A 23776-nucleotide genomic window follows, 5' to 3' on the forward strand; every position below is an offset into this window, starting at 1 on the left:
ACTGAGAGCCTCTCAAATTTTCATTCTTGTCACAAACTAGACTTGCTTTTCACTCAAAAAAATGAAATCTGGGTGTTGTTCGATAAAAATAAATAGAGCATTTTGAAACAAATAAAATTAATCAGTTTAAGGGATGTACACAATTATTTTAAATCAGTCTGAACTAAATCCATACAACCTTAAAAGAGCTCAATTCATTTGTGTCGAAACAACAAAAAATAATGATTCAAGTCAAACTATTACTTTTGCGCATGCGCTGATGACAGGAAATCCACGTGACCTCGTCAGTTATCGCGGGCGCCATTATGTGGTGGAGTCCAGTCTATGGTGGAATGCTGTAGAATTGGTAAGTTCAAAAATCCTTTATTTTCTTTGTCTGCATTGTGCTGATAGAGAGTAAAACTATTTAAATCAGTCAGAATTCAACATTAAGCGGATATTTGACAGCTTATTGGATTATTTGAATTACTCTATTAGTCACATGTTCATACTCGATAAAAACATAGTAAATCGATATAAACGCCTGCATGTATGTACATAATTTAACATTAATGCGGTATTTGCTTAGTTCTAATTCCTGTTGCAAGCGTTATTTTACTAGATTGTTTCAGTTAACGTACTCGGGCTTCTGTTGTTGAGCGTACTGTTAAGTGATGCTTCTGTACAAGTAAAGACGAGAAGACTGCGAATTAATGTAAAAACGAATTAACAAACAATGATGTCTATACAATTATATGCTTGATGTTAATCAACAAGCAGCCAGGCGGCGTGGAATACAGTATAGAGCACATGCGTACTAGGCATGTGTCATTTGACTATGATCGCACAGGATTAGGGTGCACGCGTTGTAATACGTTGTATTGTTGTTACAGTTGCTGTAATTGAATGAGAATGATTTAAAGACAATTTGATATTTGTTTGTATGAAATATAATGATCGAAACTTCCCTTCCGGGCAGCATTTACATTTTATATTGATTTCAGTTATAATGCATATTGCATGGGAAAATCAGCCTCGGTTTCGTCGGTAGAGCAGGATCGCCCGTTTTCTTCAGAATTGTTTTGTGTTTGTATATATTATAGTTTTACTGTTGCTGAGCATGTAATAGGTGAAACATCTGTACAGGTAAATACAAGTACACTGCAAATTTATGTAAACATCGTTTTATTTTACAGGTTTTTACAAGAGCTCATTAAATAGCAATCCTATACTTGGGTTATAGTCTACTTTTTCACATGGTAAGTTGTATTAAGTATGTTCTTAAATTGGTTTAGAAAAATGTCTCATTATTACTGTAATAAAATAAAGGAAAGTTTAAAGTGTTTTATTAGTGTGTGCTTGGAAATACCTAATGTTTTCATAACCAACATACGAATGGATAATGTAATTTTCTGATTTCATACAATTTGATAGTTATTTTACTATATTGTTTCAGTTATGAAATTAGCCATTTCATTCAGGTGACTGCTGCTGAGCAATCTGTAGGAGATTTCTCTGTTCAGGTAAAGATGAGAACACTGCAAATTTATGTAAAAATGATTTTTATATTTTTATTTTTATTTTACAGGTTTACAAGAGCAATAAACAGCATCCCATGCTTGGGTTTTAGTAAACTTTTTCATGTGGTAAGCTGTATTAGTGATGTTCTTAAAGGGTTAGTTCAGCCAAAAATGAAAATGATGTCATTAATTACTTACCCTCATGTCATCCCAAATCCGGAAGACTTTCGTTCATCTTTGGAACACAAATGAAGATCTTTTTGATGATTTCTGAAAGATTTCTGTCCTTTCATGAACAGCGACACAACTGAGACTTGTGTTTTAATAAGTTCGATGTTCGAAAGTATGATGAACAGATTTAATTTAGGTTTTTACTTGCATATAAACATTGATCAGCAAACATCAACGGAAGGTCAACTGAACCTGATTGATGCCCAAAAACAGAAGCTCAGACGTGCTGCGTAACGAGAATGAACCTCATCGGTTCTCGCATGTCAAACAAACATGCTCATGCTTCCGTTCACCACAACTGATGAGTTGATGAATGTTTATATGTGAATAAATTGCAAATCTAAATCTGTTCATAATATAAAGCGAGTCTTCAGAGAAATGTGACTTAACCGCTCAATTTATATGGATTCGTTTTATGATCTCTTTATGTACTTTTTGAAGTATCAAAGTCTCAGTTGCATAGCTGTTTATGGAGGGACAGAAAACTTTCAGAATTCATTAAAAAAAAAAATTATTTGTGATCCAAAGATGAACGAATGTCTTCGAGCATGACACGAGGGTGAGTAATTAATGATAGAATTTTTATTATTAGTTGAACTTTCATATAGATTGCATGTCCTGTTATACTTGGTTATCGATATGATATTGTCAAATAATCAATGTTTTTGTGTTTTTTTTTTTTTTTTTACAGAACAACAGCGTAGACATGGAAAGAGAATGCATCCTCAAAAAGCACTGTGTGTATACTTAAAGGAGGACCATCTACAGCTGTTCAAGGAGTACAATGTAAGCAACTGCTTTTCTCTTCTTCACTTTTATGTTTACATTAAAATCTAACCGTACCATTCTCTACTTATGGTTCGGCACGCACTTGAACCGCGGTCCACCTCTAATGACGATGCGAGTGCCGTATGCTGCTCTAACGTCTAGTCATGAACGCTGTTGCTATCTTTGTGTAAACAAAACTCATTTAAGCCTTGCTAACTTAAACATTCAAGAGCAAGACGCAAAAGATGATTTGTGAGTGTGCTCATCCAAAGCGCCCACATGTTTTTTTTTTTTTCAGAAAACGTGCAAATACTGAGTTCTCTTTCAAGTCTTGTGCTTCAGAGGCCAAATTCGTACAAAAATTATATCAACATGACCGTCTTGGTGAGTATCCTAGCAAACATAGTCTGTTATGTCTTAAGTGAAGTTTATTAAAAGAGAAAGACATTGTATGTGTAACAGTATGTACTGGATCGTCAAAAAAACTATTCTCACTGCCTGTGTTTTTAATGTTAAATCACACAAGAAATGACAAAGAAATTACTAACTAATCTTGACTGAATAGCTGATGTTACTTCAATAATGATTAATCTTTAATTTATTCAGTAAAGATAATATGCAGTGTTTTATATTTGATTATCCATTTTCTGTACCTAAGGAGAAGTAGGGCCTAATGGTTAGAGAGTCGGACTCCCAATCGAAGGGTTGTGAGTTCTAGTCTCGGGCCGGCAGGAATTGTAGGTGGGGGGTATGCATGTACAGTTCTCTCTCCACCTTCAATACCATGAATTAGGTGCCCTTGAGCAAGGCATCGAACCCCCAACTGCTCCCCGGGCGCCGCAGCATAAATGGCTGCCCACTGCTCCGGGTGTGTGCTCACAGTGTGTATGTGTGTGTGTTCACTGCTCTGTGTGTGTGCATTTCGGATGGGTTAAATGCAGAGCTCAAATTCTGAGTATGGGTCACCATACTTGGCTGTATGTCACTTCACTTTTCACTTTCACTAAAAAAAAACTACTGTTAGATATCTGAAAAAAACTGAAAAGCACTGTTTATTTTATTTGAATCTTTGATCTATTGTATTTATTTGTAATGTTGCTTGTAGTTTGATTATTTGTTCTTATTAATTGTTCTTATTAATTTTTATTTTACAGTAGTCCAATTTTACCACATTTTATTTGTCTTGCCCAGGATTGCGACTGGATGAATGCTAAAGAAGCCATAGAGCAGATGGTAATGGGGATCTACATCGTCCAATCCATAGACGCCAACCAGGAGATAAACCTGTGGACGTTGGTATCCTGATTGAAGGGACCGAGGTTCTCTGCTCTTTGAAGAACGTGTAGCAGTGGCCATGCTGTTTGGACTTACTTACGCCTTGAACCTCAGCTACCCACAAGAACTCAAGGCTACATTTGAGGTCATCCAGAAAGTGTTCTTTATCTTGGATGGACAAAAACTTTCACTAAAGGTACCAGCCCTTAAGAACAAGATGTTGGAGTAAGTTACCTTACGTGTGTATTCTCAAAAGACTAAATCTTGACTCTAGCTGTGCATATACATTGAAATATAATGTTGTTCATCTTGGATGATATTTTTTTGTATTTTTTTACCTGAAAATTTGCCTTGAAATAAGAATAAAGAGAAACTTTTGACATTCACTTTGAGAACATTTTATTTGTGCAGTAAATTACATTTTGATAGACATGTCAACAATTAAACATTTGTTTGATGTAAATAAAGTTGTACAATTAACTTAACGATAGTAGTTGACACAATATTTCTGGTTTTCTAAATTAAGTGATTAAGATGAATTGGCTCAACAAGATTAAATAGTTTATAGATAAATACGATAATATGATTCAAATGAAAATGATTTGATCTTGTTGGTTCAAAATGAATTTTGCTCTTGGGTTCCATTTGCCTAAATTAAGTTGAGACAACACCATTCAAATGTGTGGAAATAGGTGTCATAATTATATTAAGTTAGACCAACGATTTATTTTTTTGAGTGTATAGGTGCAAAAGTTGCAAACTGACTGTTTTTTGTTTTTTTAACTAACAAGCAAGCTAATTACTGTTCAAAATCATGCCACAGCATTTGCACGTCTGCACTGAATGCATTGTGCAGACTACATGCATAAGCATTTATACATCTTCAGGGAAACGGTGAAAGATCTTGACTGCTTGGTAGTGACACAAAAAAAGAATCACAGCCACATGTCTCTTCTGATTAAAAAAAAAAAAAGCTTTTTTTTTTCTAATCAGAAATTCACCTGATTAGACAAATACTTGTTATGCTCTATTTAAATTTAAAGTTTAAAATATTCAGTAACTTGGATTCCAGGCTTACATACTCGTACTTGCATTGATTTATTTTTATTTGCATTGATCACATTCACAAAGAAAGCTTGTAGGTTATATACAGGCAGCTTATTCTAAGGAATGGCAGTGCCAGTGAAGGATTTATTTGTACCATGCATATAGGGAATGGTTAATGTTGAAATTTGAAGGTTGTTTAGTCTTTGAAAAGACAACTTTTGTCTGACATGAGACATAGACTGACCGATACATTTAATGATTATTCAGTTAGTTAAAGATGGGGTGGGGGGGGGGTATTTAGAATGCACTGTAACTATGGAACTAACAAAGCTGATGCCACTTATGAAGTCTTTATTTTATTTAGTTTATTGTATTTGTTACCCTTATTTTTATAAAAACAAAATTGCAATAAATGGTTTAATGTGCACAATTATGTTTTACAATAAATAAATAAAAATCTTGTAAATATCAAATTTCACATTTTAGGGGAAAAAATAGGCAACAAGAAAACTCTCACCTGTTAAACAGGTTAAGTACAAATCTCAGGATGAATCAATAACTGCATTTCCATCTCTGAACATGTAGACGTGGAAGTAAAAAACTATTAGAGTAAAAAAAAAACAATTAAAAAACAATGAAGGATGGAAAACTGCTTTCAGTTTATATTGCCATAATATATTCAGTTTAATTTGAGCCAGATACGAAACTTCGGAAACATGATTAAGGGATATTTTGAAGTTTCGGGCTACCGCTTGGTTTGAATTGAGTTGAGTTGACAGGCCCCCACCCACCAGCATACGGGAATAATGCTAACTGTGGCGACATCATCATCATCACCATCCATCGCTCATAAATATTACTTATGCTATGTAAACGTCGCTTGGCAGACTACCAGTCACGTTACCTGATTAATATTCATAGGCCAGGAATTCGCCAAAGTAGATTTCAATTTTATTCATTTGATGAATAGACCCGTTGGTAAACGTTGATGTTTTTCTGTGGGTGGAGCTTAGGTGGAGGCAGAAAGATTCCCCTGATCTCTTCAACGCTATTTAAGAACTTCGTTAGCTTGTTTTGTTGTTGTTATTTCGACAATGACAGAGTAAATGTTCACAAGGCAATCCTGTATTAGCATATGGAAGTGTGTCTGTAGAGCTACAGAACAGTTTAAGAAAACATATGGTTGGCTATAATGTGGATTAATGTGGTTGTATTTAAAAGCATCTAGCCCTCTTTTATATTTAACATGTAAAGAAAAACACGCTGAAGTTTGTTGTGGAAATTCTAATTCGATAAAAATTTGTAGAGACTGAGAATGAAAAACCAAACAGAGTTTTGTCTTTGTATTGCTTTAATTCTCTGCAGAGAATGATCTGGTTTACACACAGCTTCTGAGTCTGTGTGCAAAGAGATAACACACAGACTCACAGACCACTTTTTATAGAATGTAAAAAGATACATTGAAGGACAGACTAGAACCTTTGAGCCAATCATGTTGCTTATTGCACATCACATCATAACACATGCTCATCTCATCTCATCAGATGCCTGGTAACTCTCAAAAACCGTCCATCCCTGGTACACAGTTTCCCCTCAAATGTTGTTATTCAACCTAAAGCAGTTATGTGCACAAGTTACATAAAATAACTCAATGTCCCTGTGGACTATATATACTAACTTATTCATTGTTTAAAAAGATACTTGAATGAGATTAATGCAATCAATGCCATATTAACAAAAATTTCCATAACAGGTTATTCTGTGCTTGATTACAAAATCTTAAAAAACTGTTAGTCAGCATGCACTTAACCATCAAAGTATATGAACTGTATTTTCAATAATATTATATAAGCAAATATCATCATAACCTAACATCATAATTTCCTAGCTTTCTGATTAAATGAAAATTTTATCCAAATAGTTCTTTATCATTTCACAATGTAATTAAATCACAAAAATGTCATTACTGAACAAATATAGGCCTACATACATAGCACACCTAAAGTGTATGAGCTCATGTGACAGTGAAAGTGTGCACATAACAAGAACATGACAGGGGATTTTGGTCATAGAAATATTAGTGTTTAATAAGACTGCTAATAAAGTCATTTCGTTTTTATCGTAGATTGATGATTAAAAATAAAAAAGCACACTTTATAGTGGACAGGTATTTGAAACAAATGGATTACCCTCGATTAATCATAAAAGGTGTTGCTTGAAACGGCTTTACCTTTACATAAAAAAAAAAGAGTATACACTTAATACAATTATAACAAAACCTTCTAAAACAGATCTCAGATGGAAAAAAGGAAGGGAAGTATGGGTACCAGCAGCAGCATAGGTCCCTGTGTCAGACTCTGGGCACTGTTAAGCAGGCCTACGTCATGACATGAAACATTATATATTTTAATTGAATCCAATCCCAATTTATTATAATTGTCACAGAAATATTTGCTCGCGCATCCTTTCAAAGTGGTATTGACGCCATTTAATGTAACTGCGAGAAAAGAGGAGACAAATGAGATTTCGTTTTAGATTTCATTAAGTTTTAAGCAGAAAAGAATTGTCATTTATTTTCATCAGGAAACAGCAGTTCTGTCTCTGTATATATAAGAGATCATTACTTTAGATCTCAAGAAGTTGTTATCCATGATTTACCTGTTCCAGTGATGCACTTGTCCTCATCACCTTTACAATCCAGTGTGGTTGAACAGTTTGTGCCATTGCAGGTGTAACACATCTTTCCATTAGATGAGTCTGAACAGGTAAAGAAAAGAAGATACTGCCATACCTCAAAAGAAAACCTTAGCAATTGTGATTATCTGACACATTATCAGGCAATACTAAATCTTAAGCTTAAAAAAAAAAAAAAAGACACAACAAACAAGTATTATACAAGTGGTCCATATTGTGCATTATTAATCTCCCTAATCTATGCAACGGCTTTTCATGAAGAACAGATTGATCAGTTAAACAGTTTTTTTTTTTTTTAAATTGACACAGGTCTCATTCTTTGAGCAACTTTTTTTTTCATTGAAACAATTAATCTGGTTCAGAAAAAGCTGTCAGAATGACCTGGTTCTCAGCTTCAAATCTCTTTCTCATCAGACAGGAAGTTTATCAGTGAATAATGGCATAAAAGTTGTAGGCCTATGATTTTATGGGCTTATGGTGTCCTTTTAAAAGCTTGAAACCTCCATTAACTGAATAGAGAGAGCGAGAGAGAGAGAGAGAGATACAAATTCTGCAAAAGGAGTCAATAAACAATGTCTGAATTAAAAATTTTGGGTGAACCGACCCTTTAATCATAGTGTCAAAAACGTTCACAGTTTACAGTAAAAATGTTTAGAATAAATAATGTCAGTTTGATATAAAACTGAACTTAAAAAATGTATTGTTTGTTTGTGTAACAGCGTTATAGTTTAGCGTGAGTAGAAACACCACAGTCCAATGTTTCTTTACTCTCACGTTTGTACCTGCAGTATTGTTGCAGAGATCTGAAGCACAGCATTGGGAGGTATAGCTCAGCAATCCAACATTTACGCTCCAATTAGCACATGAGGCGCTGCACGTCTTATTACTACTACCAGTGCCATCTACAAAGAATCATTTTCAAAATAATTAAGATACAAGCAGACCATGACAGTAATATGTTTCTTAGTTATTTCATAATCATGTTATTCTTACTGTACGTGGATGTAAAGGAGTTGCACTGTAAAGGAGTTGCACTCTGAGAACAGTTTGCAGTTGCTGTGCAGGTTCCATATGGAACTGGTGTGGTACATTTATAACACATCAGTGTCAGAGCTGAAAGTCAACGAGAAGATAGTGAAGGACATTCATATTCTGCATATAAAGCCTGGTAAAGCATTACTTCTAAATGGTTGTTGTTGTTGTTTTTAAACAAAATTAAAATTAAAATGCCTAAGCCCTCACATTAATAATCCAATAAAAGTTCATTTATCAGCAAGTGAGATGCCTAAGAAAGTAACAGAGAGATTTAAATGAATCCTGCATGCCATACCTTCAGAGAAAAAGACTGTGAAAAGAACCACAGAGATGATTTTCTGTGCCATGATCCAGCTGAAGGGTGTCAGATGGACAGTGCCTGATCATTATATATCTGATAGCGGAGGTGTGGTTTGCTGAATTTGAAGCATAAAGCTTGAGTATTAAGATACAATCTTTTCATAACCCAAATCAATTACGTCATGTTTTAATGCATTAAGTAGAATACATATCCTGGAGCAACTCATGAAATATAAATTATATATTAAATGAAATCTACTGAAGGAATACATAAGAACAATGAAACTTTATTGCGTAGTCCTACTATACGAATTGATACTGAGAATGGCAGTTCATTCTTTTGAGAGCAAGACAATTTTGTGACAATGATTCAGTAACACTGACCTGCGATTATTGATTCAAAATACTGATTCATGTAATTCTACCTTCTTGACTTTAACTATTTCCCCCTTTTTTTACTTTATTATATTGGAATCTATTAATAATTGTTTTGCTTTTGTTTTAATGTTGCAGTTTTTTCTTTCCAATAAATGGAGAATATTTTTCAAATATTTTGTCATTAATTTTCCTGCTTTGATTTTCCTACAGGCTATAGATGAACTCACAGAACCAGGGAAGGAAATAATTTTTTTTCCTCCCAAGTAAGTGATTTTCATCATTTAAGATCATTTTAAATGCTTTTTTTGTGAATTGTATCAACTGATTCATTGAAAAGACCATACAGCTGTATTTTGCTGTACTTTGCTTTTTTGTGTTTGCTGCTGTGATTTTCCCCTTTTTAAATCATTTAGGATTTTTTTCCCCCAAATGTATTTCATTGTTATTTACTTGCATACATTTTAAAAAGTTACGTAGTTTTCTCTACATTATACAGCTGCATGTGAATATCACCTTATATACTGCATAATAATAATAATAATAATAATAATAATAATAATAATAATAAATATAAGTCTTATATAAGTCTATGACCTGAACAAAATGGGTAATTGCAAGCATCTGTGGCTTCTGTAACCACTGGCAAAATCCCCTTTTCAGACCGCCGGGAAAGATGACAGGGCCAGATAAGTATGTAAAAAAAAAAAAAAAAATGTTTTTTGCATATTTGTTGATGTTATCAAAACACATTTTCCTCTTTTACAGACTGTCAATTGTTCATGCAGTTGGAATGCAGGAATGCAGTTGGAATTACTTATTTCCTTTACCCTTACATTAACAAGCGTGCTTCAAAATATTTGATCTCATTGGGAACCCATTAATATTGTTTCCTTTTTAGAATGATTTAGTCATTTTTAGAATTATTTATTCAGTATAAAATATGAGTTCTTGACATCAGAGGAGGCCCTTTGTTCAACGGTTATCATTTACTTTCATCATTTACTCTCATGTTGTTCCAAACCTATATATTATCTGAGATCGGTGAAACACAAAGGCAGATACAACAGATAAAATGTTTCCTTTTTTTAGGTGAACAAATCCATTAATATTAACTGCAAACATCATGCCATTATTTGAACATCGGATGAGATGAGATGTGCAAATTTCAACATAGTTTCCTGTTCAAATCGAGCCATGCTTCGGGTAATAGTTATACCGTTTGCAGTGGTGGACAGTAATGGAGTAGCTTTACTTTGTTAGTGTAATAAAGTAAATTTTTCAAGTATCTGTACATTACTGGAGTAGTTTTATTTAAAGTAACTTTTACTTCACTACATTCCAAAGCATATGATCGTACTTTTTACCTCACTACATTTCATACATTTCGTTGCTCCTTATAATATATCACATGCTCCAATCCTGTTTTTATACAGTCTTTGGCTCCAACACGCAGAAGCGGTGTCTGATTCAAGAACGAACTGATTCAGTGAACCTTTCAAAGCTTGTGTCATGTGGTGCCCCCCTAGTTGTTGTGAATGGTTGGTCCCCCTGGGCACTGGCCCAAGTGCCCTTATGGATAATCTGGCTCTAATCGCAGTGTAAGTTTCATAGTGAAAATTACTATATCACTCTCGTCAACCTCGTCCATATCAACAAAAAAAGTATATCTTGACTCCATATAGTGGTTATTTTGGGAGAATCCCAGGTATTTTGCTAAATAAATCTATCAGTACTTTTTTTACTCGAGTAATTTTGTACTTTCACTGGAGTGAAATTGAAAAAGGAGTACTTTTACTGGAGTAATAGTTTATTATATGGATCTGTTCTTTTACACAAGTACTTGATTTGTGTACTTCGTCCAGCACTGACCGTTGGCACCTTCTCAGTCACATCTCTAAAATGAAAAGCCTGTTACATAGTTAAAGCCAATTTTGTTAGCAAGGAAATACTTTTAGTCCCACCAAACCACTACAGAATTTGCATGTCACCAGGAAACATGGAAATGTGAACGTCACAGCGCAATAATCTATTCAAGCAAACAGTAATATTGGTTACTCATTATGGACTCATTTAAAACCATAGATGTTAAGTTTAAACAGTGACTGGTCCAGTAAAAAGCACAGGACTAGATGTTTAGTTTCCAGTAGTGCAAAAACATTTTGATCATGTATTAGATTGTTAGAGCTAATCTACTGCCTTTAAAGGGCCACATAGCAATTATCTCGAAATATCGTTTTTATTTATACATTGACTACTGCTCATAGGAATGGATTCAAACCTTCCCATTTACACAACTGTACTTCACCAGTGTGAGTAGCCCTCAAAATAGAAATCAAGTCCTTAAAGGGATACTCCACCCCAAAATAAATATTTTGTCATTAATTACTTGCCTCCATGTCGTTCCAAACCCGTAAAAGCTTAATTCGTCTCCAGAACACAATTTAAGATATTTTGGATGAAAATCGGAAGGCCCATTGACTGCCAAGTAACTTACACTGTCAAAGAAAAGTATGAAAAGCATCAGCAGAATAGTCAATCTTCCATCAGTGGTTCAACCGTAACGTTTTGTATGAGAAAAAAAAAAAAAAAAGACTTTATTCAACAATTCGTCTCCTCTGTCTCTCCCCACATCAACATAGCGCTATTTTGGACAATATCTGCTGAACACAAGCAAGCGTACGCTCTTCTGTATAAGCCGCGCCACAAAGATACATTTTCTACATGTATTTAAGTTTTGATTTGAATGAAAACAGCGCATCAGTGCAGTGCGACTTACACAGAGGAGCGTACACCGTTTGCGTTCAGTTGATATTCTCCAATATAGTGCTACAGGGATGCAGAGAGACAGAGGAGACAAATTTTTGAATAAAGTTGTTAATTTTGTTTTCTTTGCATACAAAAAGTTTTCTCATTGTTGCGATTGAACCACTGATGGCAGATGGACTTCTCTGACGATGCTTTTCATAATTTTCTGGACCTTGCCAGTGTAATTTACTTGGCAGTCAGTGGGACAGTCACAAGCCTCCCAGTTTTCACCAAAATATCTTAAATTGTGTTCCGGAGACGAATGCAGCTTTAACGACTTTGGAACGACTTGGGGGTAAGTAATTAATGACAACATTTTAATTTTGGGGTGGAGTATCCTTTAAATATCTTACAGCATCCGGCTGCATCCTTGTCTATTCAAGTAGGGTCACAGATGCTGCTCTTTCAGCAGTCTGGGGTCAGACGTTCACTAGTGTTTCTGGTGTTTAGAAGTGCCTAAGCTGGCTCAGTATGTTAATGGACTGAGTATGAACAGACGATCCTCCTCCTTCCTGATCCACTTTAGGAGCTTGTTGACGGCAGACACAGCCAGGCCCTTTGTTCCCAGAGGACTAAAACAGAGGTAGAGCTCGAAACCACTCGTTACCTACAGAGGAGGATGCATTACATTGATCAAAAGTGACAGTAAAGACATTAACACTGTTATAAACTATTTCTATTTCAAATAAAAGCTGTTCTTTTGACCTTTCCTAACCCAAAGCTTTTGTTCAATGGTGGTGCATGACTATATAACACAAAACTGTAAACCAAGAAAACACAGAAATCATAATGCTATAAATATATCATATGCAAATGTGACATTAGCAGGATGCTTCCTCGAGCATGCATACACAACAAAATCTCTGAATGGAATATAATACTGCCATTGCATTGCACTTTTTGGCAGACTCACCAAGGCATAAAGGTTCTCAGTCTCTGTGCAGTGGTAAATGTTGCGCAGGGGACGTGTGGGGTGATGCAGGCAGCTGTGCAGATGCTGGTACAATCCCATCAGCCTTTCATGCTCCTCTTCTGCCTGATATGGTACTGGTAAGTCAGGACTGACAGGCATAAACAGGAAGTTACATGAAAACCTGAAGTTTAAATGTGTGTCTATCTATCTAAAAGTCAGTGTTTTCATGATCATCACTAAACTTGTCTTACCTTGTATAGAGCCCAGAGCTTTTAGACTTGTACACAAAGTGTCGCAGCTCAGGTATGCCAACCTGTGAGACTGTATAACTTGGCGAGCTCAGTGCTTCCTGCATTGATTGATATGCACTGCGCCTGCGCAAGCGCTCTAGGAACCGCTTCTTACAGTCGGAGAGGTTAAAGAAATCCTCACGATCTGTGGACACCAGGATAAGACAGAGATCCGAGGCCGGTTCCAGGTAAGAAATATGCGCGTGGAAAAATCCAGCTGGGTTAAATTTGGGCAGACATATGGGTGTCCACCCTTCGCCTTGTCGGAAGGAGGACGAAGAGCCGACCAAGTTAAAGAGCAAGTGCAGGTCCATGTGGTGCAGAAACTGGTCTTTTTTGCGTACCAGCGTCACCAGCCTGTTTCCTGCGAGCAGAATGGAGAACACCAGGTTCTTGGCTTTAGCAGCCTGCAAGCTGGAGGAGACCACGTCACGGGCCGAGCTGGCCAGAGGCAGGCACATGACGGCTCTCAGCAGCAGACCTGGATCTCGGTCGAGGAGCCGCAGAAGGTTGTCGGTGAAGTGCTCTGAGCCGGCCAGCAGGCGGCGCAGGTCGTAGCTCTGCCGGTGCTGGAAGACGTGGTTCAGCTGCGTGAGGGTGAGCAGGCTAACGATCTGGTAGTAGATGTACTGAAGCTCTCGTGTCAATTCCCAGTCGGAGCAGGTAGTGCGAAAGACTCCCACCAGGATGAGAGGGCTTTTCCGCAGGAACACCACCCTGTAGCCATCTGAAAGATGTGTTTACACACAAAAATGTCTGGTTGTTGCAGTAGTTTTGTAGAGATGTGATTTATTGATTGCTTTGTTGTCTTGTTGCATTTAGAACATAATTTTAAGCCAAAACGCATGGTACAAGTCAGCTTTTTATTTAAAAAACAAAATGATATTAATACATATTATTAATTAACAACAGGAATTAATTATTATCAATAAATAATCTAAAACCATTTGATCAAAAAATACACACACTACCATTCAAAAGTTTAGGCTCATTAAGAAAAGAAGTCTCTTATGCTCACCATGACTGCATCTATCAAAAATACAGTAAAATAATAATATTGTGAAATGTTATTTCAAGCATAATTGTAATAATTTTATTACATTAAAAATAGCTATTGTCTATTTTAATATATTTTTTCTGTTTTGGCAAACCAGACTTTTTGGCAGTCATTGATTTAGTCTTCTGTGTTACATGATCCTTCAGAAATCATTCTAATATGTTGATTTTTTACTTTTTCAAATTATTAATGTTGTTGACAGCTGCACTGCTTCTAAAAATCCCAAAGAACTAAAAGATCTATTGGAAAAAACATTTGTAACACTTGTAATTTCTTACTGACACTGATCAGTTTAATGCCATTCCTGTTGAATAAAAATTACTGACCACAGACTTTTAAAAGGTAGTGTGTGTGTGTGTGTGTGTGTGTGTGTGTGTGTGTGTGTGTGTGTGTATATATATATATATATATATATATATATATATATATATATATATATATATATATATATATATATATATATATATATATATATATATATACTGTATATATATAGCTATTTTTCTTTTGTTTTATTTCTAGATATCCCTTACCTGCATGGATGGAGCGTATGATGTTCTTCTTATCCTCTACAAATGACATGAGTAACATCATGACTCCCATGATGCTGGAGAGAGCTTCCTCTGTTCCATAGCGTGTATAGATGGGCTTCCCCGCCTCACTCAAGACAAACATATGCTTCCTGTGGCTCCGCCATGTTTCACTTGTCACATCCTCCTCTTTTGCCTTGTTGCTGTTCCGAACCCCCTCTTTTCCTTCTTCCACCTGTTCAACCACCAAACCTCCCTCCTGCGCCTCCTCCTCAGCTCCTTCCAGAGCCTCTTCTTGAGCATTCTCTAGATTCGAGTCGCCCACCTCTGCAGCTTTGTCACTGGTGCTGGGCTCACTGTCAGCAGTCAGGTCCTCAAACGACTGAGCGTGAACAAACATGGCACCCTCCTGTCCAGCACCTGTTAAGAAGTGACACATTGCTTAGAAAAATAATCATGTATTCATCAATTATATGAGTGTTACCAAACCTTGTGTGAATTAAAACATAATAAAATATATATATATATATATATATATATATATATATATATATATATATATATATATATATTTAAATAATAATAACAGCCTTGTCAGTGGATAATAATTAATAAGAAAAATATGTTTATTTAAGTATTTTCCTATGCATTTGAGAGAACTATACTGTTCATTTGAATCTTAAAAAATAAATAGTTTTCAACATGATTATATGTTAATTATAAGCAATGTTTCTTGGGCACCAAATCAGCATATAAGAATGATGTATGATCATGTGACAAGGAAAACTGCTAAAAATGTAGCTTCATTATCATAAAACTACATTACATTTTAAAATATGTGCAAATAAAAACAGTTACTTTACATAGCAATAATATTACTATTTCCCTGCATTTTGATCAAATAAATACAGTATTAGTTGAGCATTAGAGACATTTTTCAAAAACATGAAACATCTCACTGATCCTAAACTTTTAAATTATAGTTTATATCTGCAATACAGTACATTAGCCATCTGTTACCACCCTGTTCTCTTAATGATGTTAAAAACGCGACCAATATTAATCAGAATCTCTTTTAAAAATGCAGGTTGAGACTGGACAGTAAATGGGTCAAAAATCACTAATTGAGGAACAAAAATTCCCACAAAACCAAATATACACTACAGGTACACTCCTTAACTTTCCAGTTTCAGGAAACTATATTAGTAGTAATAAGTGTATTATTACTAATATTAGTCACAATCTCTTAAAAAATTGCAAGTAGAGACTGGACAGAAAATGAGACGGAGAAGCTTCTGCAAATGTTTTAACTACATACATGTGTCAAAAATCACTTATTTTTGATGAATAATTCCCACAAATTCAAATATACACCAAAATATATAACCCAGGTACACTCCTTATTAACTTTCCAGTTTCAGGAAACAGCCCTCAAATACTACCAAGGGCTTCTGGGAAATCTTCCAAGAGATTTAGTTGAAACTTTCATATCATTATGAAACTGTCTGTTGTGACGAACTTTAACTTCTCTAAAGAATCATTTACACAGCTGAAGTAATTCTGAGATTCTACTAGTCATCCATCACACACAAATATAAGAGTTATTTGATCACTCACAACAGGAAATATGTGGATATGCATGACTGAGAAAGACGGTGTGGTTTGTTTATAGAGACCCACCCTGTACTAGGCTTAACAACCATGTAGGTCTGTATAATAACTGTTAAAGGGTCATAAAAACTTTGGCAGCAAAAAATGTTTCCAAGGAAAATGAAGATTACAACATATTTGCATCTAATCATTCAGATAAAAATGTGTGAAACTCGCCTGGCTCTGTCCCCTCCACCAGCCCCGGTGTCGGACTGTCCGATCGGTCCTGGCGGAGTCGATCTGGTGGCACCAAGTTGCCATTTTTAACTTCCCAGAGTGCACCCTTGTTGTAGACGTCTGCTGCCATCCTGGCATCGGACACAAGACCCCGCAGAAGAGAGGACAACGTATCCTGAACCAGCAGTCAGTGCAGGAGCGATTCACTGCATGAGCCCAATAGCTCTGAAGGTCTTACACTACAGTGTATAAGTTTCCATCAGCGTCTGGAAGTGAAATTACAGAAAGACACATTAAAAGAGGAACAAGAACTGACTCAATTCCTCAGTTTTTAAAACTTTTTTTTCTTCTTTTAATGCATTTCATAATATTCTATTCTGATGGATTTAGATAGTTTCATGTAATTTAAGTAATTAAAATGCAGTTAGAATAAAAATTTTCCATAAAGGGGGCCAAATATCACTGTCTTAATTTAAAAAAAATCCCTACAATATTAATGTTATTAATAATTATTTACAAAATATTAACACTTACACACATTGCAAGGATTTAGACTATACTGTATTTATGATGATGATGATGCACGCAAATTTTTATTTAAAATTCAGTGCAAATTATATTAAAAACCTCTGTTTAAAATTGTAAAATACAGTGTAAATAAATGCCAGTCTTGACATACTCTTGGAACTGAACGCATTAGGAAGATTCGTGGATTTTCTCATTTGACTGGCTAACGCACTAACTTAGCCACGGAGCTAAACCTTTAAAAACTGTTGAAAGTCACTAGAAGGCATCTTACTCTGACCCAGCTTGAACAAAATCAAGTCTAACAGATGTTGTTAACATAGTTTAGACTCTTAATAACACAATTTATCGCTACTGTACCTTACTCAGTTTTTATCCAAATCAATGTGTGTTGACTTCTCTTTGGTCAAAAATCAACTCGGACTGTCACAGACGTCATAACGGAAGAGTTGTTGGAAATGTGGTTTTTAAATCACGAATATGTAATCTAATGCTACAGTGCTATTATACAACTTTCCACCCTTTTGTGTCAAATTAAATTAAACACTTAAATTGTATCTCGCTTAACATTTATAACTGTTACGTTTTCCATTAAATTCTCAGGCAGCAGGGTGTCGTATGTTGATGACGCGATCAAAAAGGAGGCGTCATTACGTTTGAGCTAAGCGCGCTGCTTCACTCACTGTTTTCACGAGCTCAAAACTAAACCAAAAACAATCCATAAAAACATAATTATGGAGTTTAATTGAACAACGTCGTATGAATAAGACCTCTTGATTGTCTCAGCGTTATCTGGGGTGAGTAAATAGAGCACATGAAGTAATAAACACGTAGCACAGAGTGTTACAACAGATCAGTAATTAACAAAACACACGGGAAACGTGTTATCGAGTTCTTGCTCTTTTTTCCTTGTCTAATATTTTAGATCAACAATGCCCATTCGAGCATACTGCACCATCTGCTCAGATTTCTTTGATAATTCCAAAGATGTGTCTGCAATTCATTGTGGTCACACTTTTCATTATGCCTGGTAAGTTAAGTGTCTCCTTTTACCCTGCTGCACATTTGTTTTGATTTTTAAATATTAGACAATTATTATACCATTCCGTGCGAATTAACACAGGATTGTCATTGCACTTTTATGCAATGTCTATAAAATTGTTTTTTTAAGTCCTGATAATGTTATGAAAATTCATTGGTCAGAATATGTGGTCAGAACCTGACCAATTATTAATATATGTACACTCAAATATTTAGAAATGTCAATGTTAAATGATAAATAACATTTCTCAATGACTTTCTGTGTTTCTTTTCCTTTCAACAAAGTCTTCTCCAGTGGTTTCAGTCGGCCCCAAGCAAAACGTGTCCACAATGCAGGAAACAGGTAAACCATTGGCTTAACCTGTGAACTCACTTGTTCTTCTGATTAATGAAATGAATTCATTGAAGGTATGGACTGAAGGTACTCACTCTCCATTTTAGGTCAGTACGCGGCACATCATCAACAAACTGTTCTTCGACATAGCACCAGAGGACGATGGGACGCCAGTGGATCCTGAAAGTTTACAGGTGATATAACGTGCTGTTGAATTTATTCAGTGGCCAGAGTTTAATTCAGAGTAAATTGATTGAATTGCCTGGTTTTACGGTTCCAATTTCAGAATGAGCTTGATCGCATGAAAGCGGTGTTGTCTGGAAAAGGTAGGACTGAAATAATTTCCTCAAGTTCTTGATTGATCCTTAAAACATCCATCCATTCATATTATGTGTTTACATGTGTTATGCATTCCAGAGAAAGAATGGAGGGACAAGCAGAAGTCAGTGGACACACTGAAAGACACAATTGAGAAGCAGAAGAAGGACCTGGACAGACTCCGCAAGGAAGTCGGAGACAAAGAGATGTTGTGTTCTGTCCTCCGGGTACATTTATTTTAGTGAAAAACTGTTCTGTTTGTTAGTCCAGCATTCTTTCTGCATTGTGTTTTAATGCTGGTATTAATTTTGTTGTGCATGAAATTCTCAGAAACAGATGAATTTCTTGGAGAGTCAGAAAAATGAAGGGCAGGCAGCCAAAGAGGAAGCCAAGCGACTCCGAGTCAAAATGAAAACCTATGAGAGGTAGAAATTAATTTGTTTAAGACAGGATTTTGTTCTGGCTGTGTGAACAATAAAAAAAACTTTTCTGATTAGTTATAAGGTATGTATATAATGGGCTTTATTGTTTGTTCATGTGCCCTCTTTCTTTCTGTGTATGTTTCTGTCTTTTAGTTTAGACATGGTCCTACAGGGTCAAAGGTCAGAGGTAGAGGCCATGATCACTGATATGGGCGTTGGTCAGTCTGCTGTTGAACAGCTGTCCATATACTGCATCTCACTTAAAAAGTATGTTTTACTTTCCTGCAAATACACACTCTCATTGCTGGCTATAGTTTCAAACTTAAAACCTCAGTACCTTCACTTCCTCAAACCTTTTACAATGTCAGTACAACAGTTGTGCTTCCTCATATGCTATATTTGAGTGTTATATCCATAGAGCAAACACTACAGCTGGAACAAACCTCTTATTTATTCCCAGGGAGTACGACAATCTGAAAGGAAGCCTCAAGTCATCAAATGAGATGTGTGAGAAGCTTAAAAGGGAACTGATCTCTTCTAACAGCAAGGTTCATTTCTTGTCTCTGAGACTATCAAAAATATAATTATTGAAATGAAATGTATAATTACTTATTGTTCTTTATAGTTTTCTTCAGCATCCATTTATGTATTATTATAATTTTTTTTTTGCTGCAGTTGCAAAAAGCTACAACAGAGACAAACAGGACAAAGGAGGACATGAAGGCACTTCAGAACGACCTGTCCAACGCAGACAAAGAGATCACTGTTAGAAATTCTATTTTAACTACTTTATTACAGTTTATCTATTTGCATCCGTAGATTATTATAGATTATATAGTGCATATCTTTAAAGGCCATTAATCTTATCTATATTCTGAAGACTTTTACAGAGGGTTTTGTTCATATAACATTCACCTGGGAAAAAAAAATCCTGAAAACATGTTAACTGTTGATAGTATTTTCTGAACTATACAGTGACTGAAAAAGGTTTTAGGATCTTTAGTTTGTTTACTAAATGAAATGAGAATTTTCAGTGTTCAAATTTCTCTTCTGACAAATCTTTTTTTTTTTTTTTGTATGCCTAATTAGCATTTTTAAACATACAATTTCAGAACTTGTGAAGCAAAATATAATATCTTAATGTATTGTGCGTAATTAACTGGGGAAGTCTGGTGATATCAAGTAGTTAAACAAAGTTGCCTGTAGTGTCTTGCCTTAAGGTAAAAATTACATATGTACACAAATGAAGTTGAAGGGAAAGATAAACCTAGAACTGCTGTAAAAATCCTACAATTATATAAAAGTGCATCAAAATACATTTACAAGATACCATTCAAATCAGCCACAAGGGGGTGCAATTTTTATACACTGACTCTTATTCTCTGCTGTTTCTGAACTCTTGATCTGACTTCTCATGTTTCACAGAGCTTGAAGAAGAAGGTGGAAGTTCTTCAGCGGACGTTAAGTACTCCAACTCGCACTAATGAAGCCATCAGCAGACTGGTCTTCGAAAGGTCAGAAATCAGTTTGTGTTTTTGAGCAAAGCTTTCTGCTATTCAATAGAGCTGCTGAAAGAGACATTGATTTTTTGTGTGTTTCCAGCCCAGCTCCTCTGGAGCTGAAGCCTCCTGGTCATGGTCCAATGACAGACTCTCAGGAAATTGACCTCAACCTGACCTTCGACATTAACACACCTGAACAGGTTGAGAAGAAGCCCGTTCAGGTTCCATCTAAGAAGATGCGTCTGGACCCTTCAGCGTGAGTTTTTAATCTGCAAAATGCAGTTTAGTCACATTATTTCTATTGATATCCATTTGTTTTGTTTTTTTCACAGGTCCTCATTCAAAAACACCGAAAATGCACTCGGACATAGTGTATGTGTTTAAGCAGACTGTCTTGGTGTTGAAGAATCTGAGATTGGATTAGATGGAGTGTGTAATGTTTGCATGTGTGTGTTTTTCCCCTCAGAACGCTCGTGTCAAAGATGATGTCATGATGGGGCCCATGTTAAGGAACTCGCTGCTCTTCAGAAAGAACGCATTTGGGAGCATGCTCGACCCCAGCAAATTTGGCACTGTGAGAGACTTCTATATGTTTTCAAAACTTATTATAAACTCTTCTTCGTTTTCATTCACACGTTTACTACCATTTAAAAGTTTAGGGGCAATGAGATTTTCTTTTATGTTTCTAAATATGCTCACAGTCACTGCAATATAATTGCAATTATAAGTAATAAATGTCTTTACTGTCACTTTTGATTAATGCATTCTTGTTGAATATCACAACAAAACATCTAGACTCAATTTTGTGCAGTTTGCCGTAATGCATGTTTTTTTTATTCTAGGTAAGATCCGGCTACGATGGACTTGGAGGAAGAGCTAAATTTATCCAACCTGTATCCTTATCCAATGAAAATACTTATATTTCTACCATTATGCATTTTTGCATTTTTTCTATAATGTTTCCTTAAGTATGTCCACCAGTCTCCTTTATCTGAGATTCGACCCCTCGCCATGAAGTCCAAGAGGAAGAAGGTCTCCAGGCCTGTTACAAGCAAGCCCACCTCCAGCCTGACCACTCTGGATGGTTTCTTGGAATAAAACCTCTCCCTTTTGAGGCCTGCAAGAGACATTTTTCCCATGATGCCTGCCAAAAATGCAATAAGGGAAGCAGCTATTTACAGCAACCTTAATAAGGGAAGTGGTCCTAGTGGTCTATTTCTAAGAGCATTTTCTTGTGCAAGTCTGGCCAGTTTCAGGGGCATCTGCGTCCACATGGAGCTGGTGATAAATGGAGAACACTTCATGCCACTAGCTTTTGGAAATTTTCATTAGAGACTGAAAATGAAGTTTAGTGCTAGACGTGTTTGTGGAAATCTCAGTGGCCACTCTGAGCTGATCTGAATGTAAATCTGTGTGTTTTTAGGCGCTTCCTTGTATAGACGGAATCGTGCCACTGTGTAGTGGGTGCATTATATTACACTGAAATGAACTTTTCTCTTGAGTTTATTTATTTGACTTTGCTCACCAGCATGTTTGAACAGGCATGCATTTCTGGCATTTGAGGCATCAATAGGTCAGAATTAGTCATTTATTTATTTGTCTGATTTGTCTTTTCCTTTCTGAATGAATTTTGATAGAAATGTGTCTGTTTTTGAAATTTTTTTACTTGTCTCTATACAGATTAATATCATTTTAAACAATAAACTGTAGCTTTTTATTAATATATAATCTCCATTCGTAATCCCTCTCAGGATTCTTGAAACTGACAAAAAAGTGCCTTGTAATACATACTCGAACTCCAAGATATGGTTTAATCCAGACAAAATCTTCATTTGATCTTCAAGCAGAATTGGACATGCTTTGGTTGCGATTACACATTTTGCAGAAAATGTGATTTTATAAGGAATGTGTTTTTTTCTGTACAGGCAGCAGGGGGTGCTACAGGTTTAAGTTTTTTAGAAAATTCCTTACTCTTCCAAGAATCCTGAAAAAAAAGGATCATGATTTGCACAAATTTATTAAGCAGCACAGCCATATGAAATGTTTATGAGCACTAAATCTGCATATTAGAAGGATTTCTGAACAATCATGGCGCTGTAGACTGGGGTAATAATGCTGGAAATTCAGCTTTGCATTCTAGAAATCAATGATGTTAAAATATATTAAAATAGAAAACTTTTATTAAATCAAGTATTGTGATAACTTTTATCAGTTTAACTGTCATTTTGATCAAATGCACCAGTGTGAAGCATAAGAGATTTCTTTCAGCCACTGAGTAAACAATTACATTATTCACATGCAATTTGCAACAAATGCATTATGCATTTTTACTATTTTTATATCAATATTTTAATTTTTTAAATATATATTTTTATATCAATATTTTCTCTCTAAGAAATGCCACCCAAGCTGCTGTCAATCCAAAACATGAAAAACCTTATCCAATGAGACCATCTCCAGTTGGCACATCTTTACAATGGAAGAAACAACCACAAAACCCATCAGTTTCTTAATCTCAGACAGCTAACATAAAGCCACATCTTACAGATCAGAGTAAAGGTCTCGTGATGTCCTGTGGTGAATAATTTTGATCTTATCATCAGCTCTGGCACTTCAACTTCATTATACGCCTGTAAGCCTTTTGTGCATCAGGCCTCTCAATTCCAATTTTGTCCCATATTTTCCCTTTATGAGGTGTGTGGACTACCTGCTGAACACTGTTCATTCTCTGGAAGGCTTCCATCAGGCCGAGGAGCCTGGGATTTATTTAGCGAACACAAAGGGAATCTGTTTTTGATGGGGTCATTACTGATCTCGAAAGCCTCTCATGGAGCAGGTAATTGTGTCATAGAGGTCATTATTTCATTTCCCGGTGCTCCCAGAGTACCCATAGTTCTCTTTGATGTACAATGAGGGATGCAATTTTCACCTAGTGTCTTAGTGTCTACAAATCTCAGTGCAAAATAAACACACATTTCTGTTATG

At 35.7% G+C, this 23776-nt stretch overlaps 2 protein-coding genes and 1 long non-coding RNA gene across 6 annotated transcripts; 2 read left to right on the plus strand and 1 right to left on the minus strand.

The window, feature by feature from the left end:
- Positions 1–272: 272 nt before the first annotated feature.
- On the plus strand, positions 273–11687 carry LOC113110922 (uncharacterized). 3 transcript variants are annotated; one of them, XR_003293227.1, is made up of 9 exons: positions 273–346; positions 1176–1238; positions 1568–1625; positions 2422–2516; positions 2797–2882; positions 3690–3969; positions 9438–9490; positions 9888–9917; positions 9993–11687. It is a non-coding gene; the product is annotated as an uncharacterized LOC113110922 (long non-coding RNA). The 3 variants fall into 3 exon arrangements; XR_003293226.1 differs by having other exon boundaries at positions 9888–11687; XR_003293225.1 differs by lacking the exons at positions 9438–9490; positions 9888–9917; positions 9993–11687 and having other exon boundaries at positions 3690–4508.
- Positions 11688–12211: 524 nt separating this feature from the next.
- Positions 12212–17755, minus strand: LOC113110923 (protein SAND-like). 2 transcript variants are annotated; one of them, XM_026275212.1, is made up of 6 exons: positions 17540–17755; positions 16650–16915; positions 14826–15242; positions 13197–13962; positions 12946–13093; positions 12212–12639 (listed from the first exon to the last, which is right to left on the minus strand). In XM_026275212.1, exons 2-6 carry the CDS (start codon positions 16777–16779, stop codon positions 12499–12501), a joined length of 1602 nt encoding a protein of 533 aa, XP_026130997.1. In that variant the 5' UTR covers positions 16780–16915; positions 17540–17755; the 3' UTR covers positions 12212–12498. The 2 variants fall into 2 exon arrangements, with proteins under 2 accessions (XP_026130997.1, XP_026130996.1); XM_026275211.1 differs by having other exon boundaries at positions 17535–17755.
- Positions 17756–17813: 58 nt separating this feature from the next.
- On the plus strand, positions 17814–22435 carry traip (TRAF-interacting protein). Its single transcript, XM_026275213.1, has 16 exons — positions 17814–17971; positions 18100–18204; positions 18501–18558; positions 18657–18743; positions 18836–18875; positions 18967–19094; positions 19198–19292; positions 19443–19556; positions 19750–19837; positions 19965–20054; positions 20715–20803; positions 20892–21047; positions 21124–21163; positions 21258–21365; positions 21634–21684; positions 21773–22435. The coding sequence occupies exons 2-16, from the start codon at positions 18107–18109 to the stop codon at positions 21887–21889; spliced, it is 1359 nt and encodes a 452-aa protein (XP_026130998.1). The 5' UTR covers positions 17814–17971; positions 18100–18106; the 3' UTR covers positions 21890–22435.
- The last annotated feature ends 1341 nt before the right edge of the window (positions 22436–23776 follow it).

This window comes from Carassius auratus, chromosome 11 (genome assembly GCF_003368295.1).
Source record: "Carassius auratus strain Wakin chromosome 11, ASM336829v1, whole genome shotgun sequence".
Classification (NCBI taxonomy): Eukaryota; Metazoa; Chordata; class Actinopteri; order Cypriniformes; family Cyprinidae; genus Carassius; species Carassius auratus.

Coding starts and splice junctions, on each gene's coding strand:
- LOC113110923 (XM_026275212.1), bottom strand. CDS start 16,779: ATGGCAGCAGACGTCTACAACAAGGGTGCACTCTGGGAAGTTAAAAAT. Junction 15,243..16,649: donor GGTGGAGGGGACAGAGCCAG/GCGAGTTTCACA, acceptor ACTTCTTAACAG/GTGCTGGACAGGAGGGTGCC. Junction 13,963..14,825: donor CATACGCTCCATCCATGCAG/GTAAGGGATATC, acceptor CACATCTTTCAG/ATGGCTACAGGGTGGTGTTC.
- traip (XM_026275213.1), top strand. CDS start 18,107: ATGCCCATTCGAGCATACTGCACCATCTGCTCAGATTTCTTTGATAAT. Junction 18,559..18,656: donor GTCCACAATGCAGGAAACAG/GTAAACCATTGG, acceptor TCTCCATTTTAG/GTCAGTACGCGGCACATCAT. Junction 21,685..21,772: donor GAGCTAAATTTATCCAACCT/GTATCCTTATCC, acceptor TATGTCCACCAG/TCTCCTTTATCTGAGATTCG.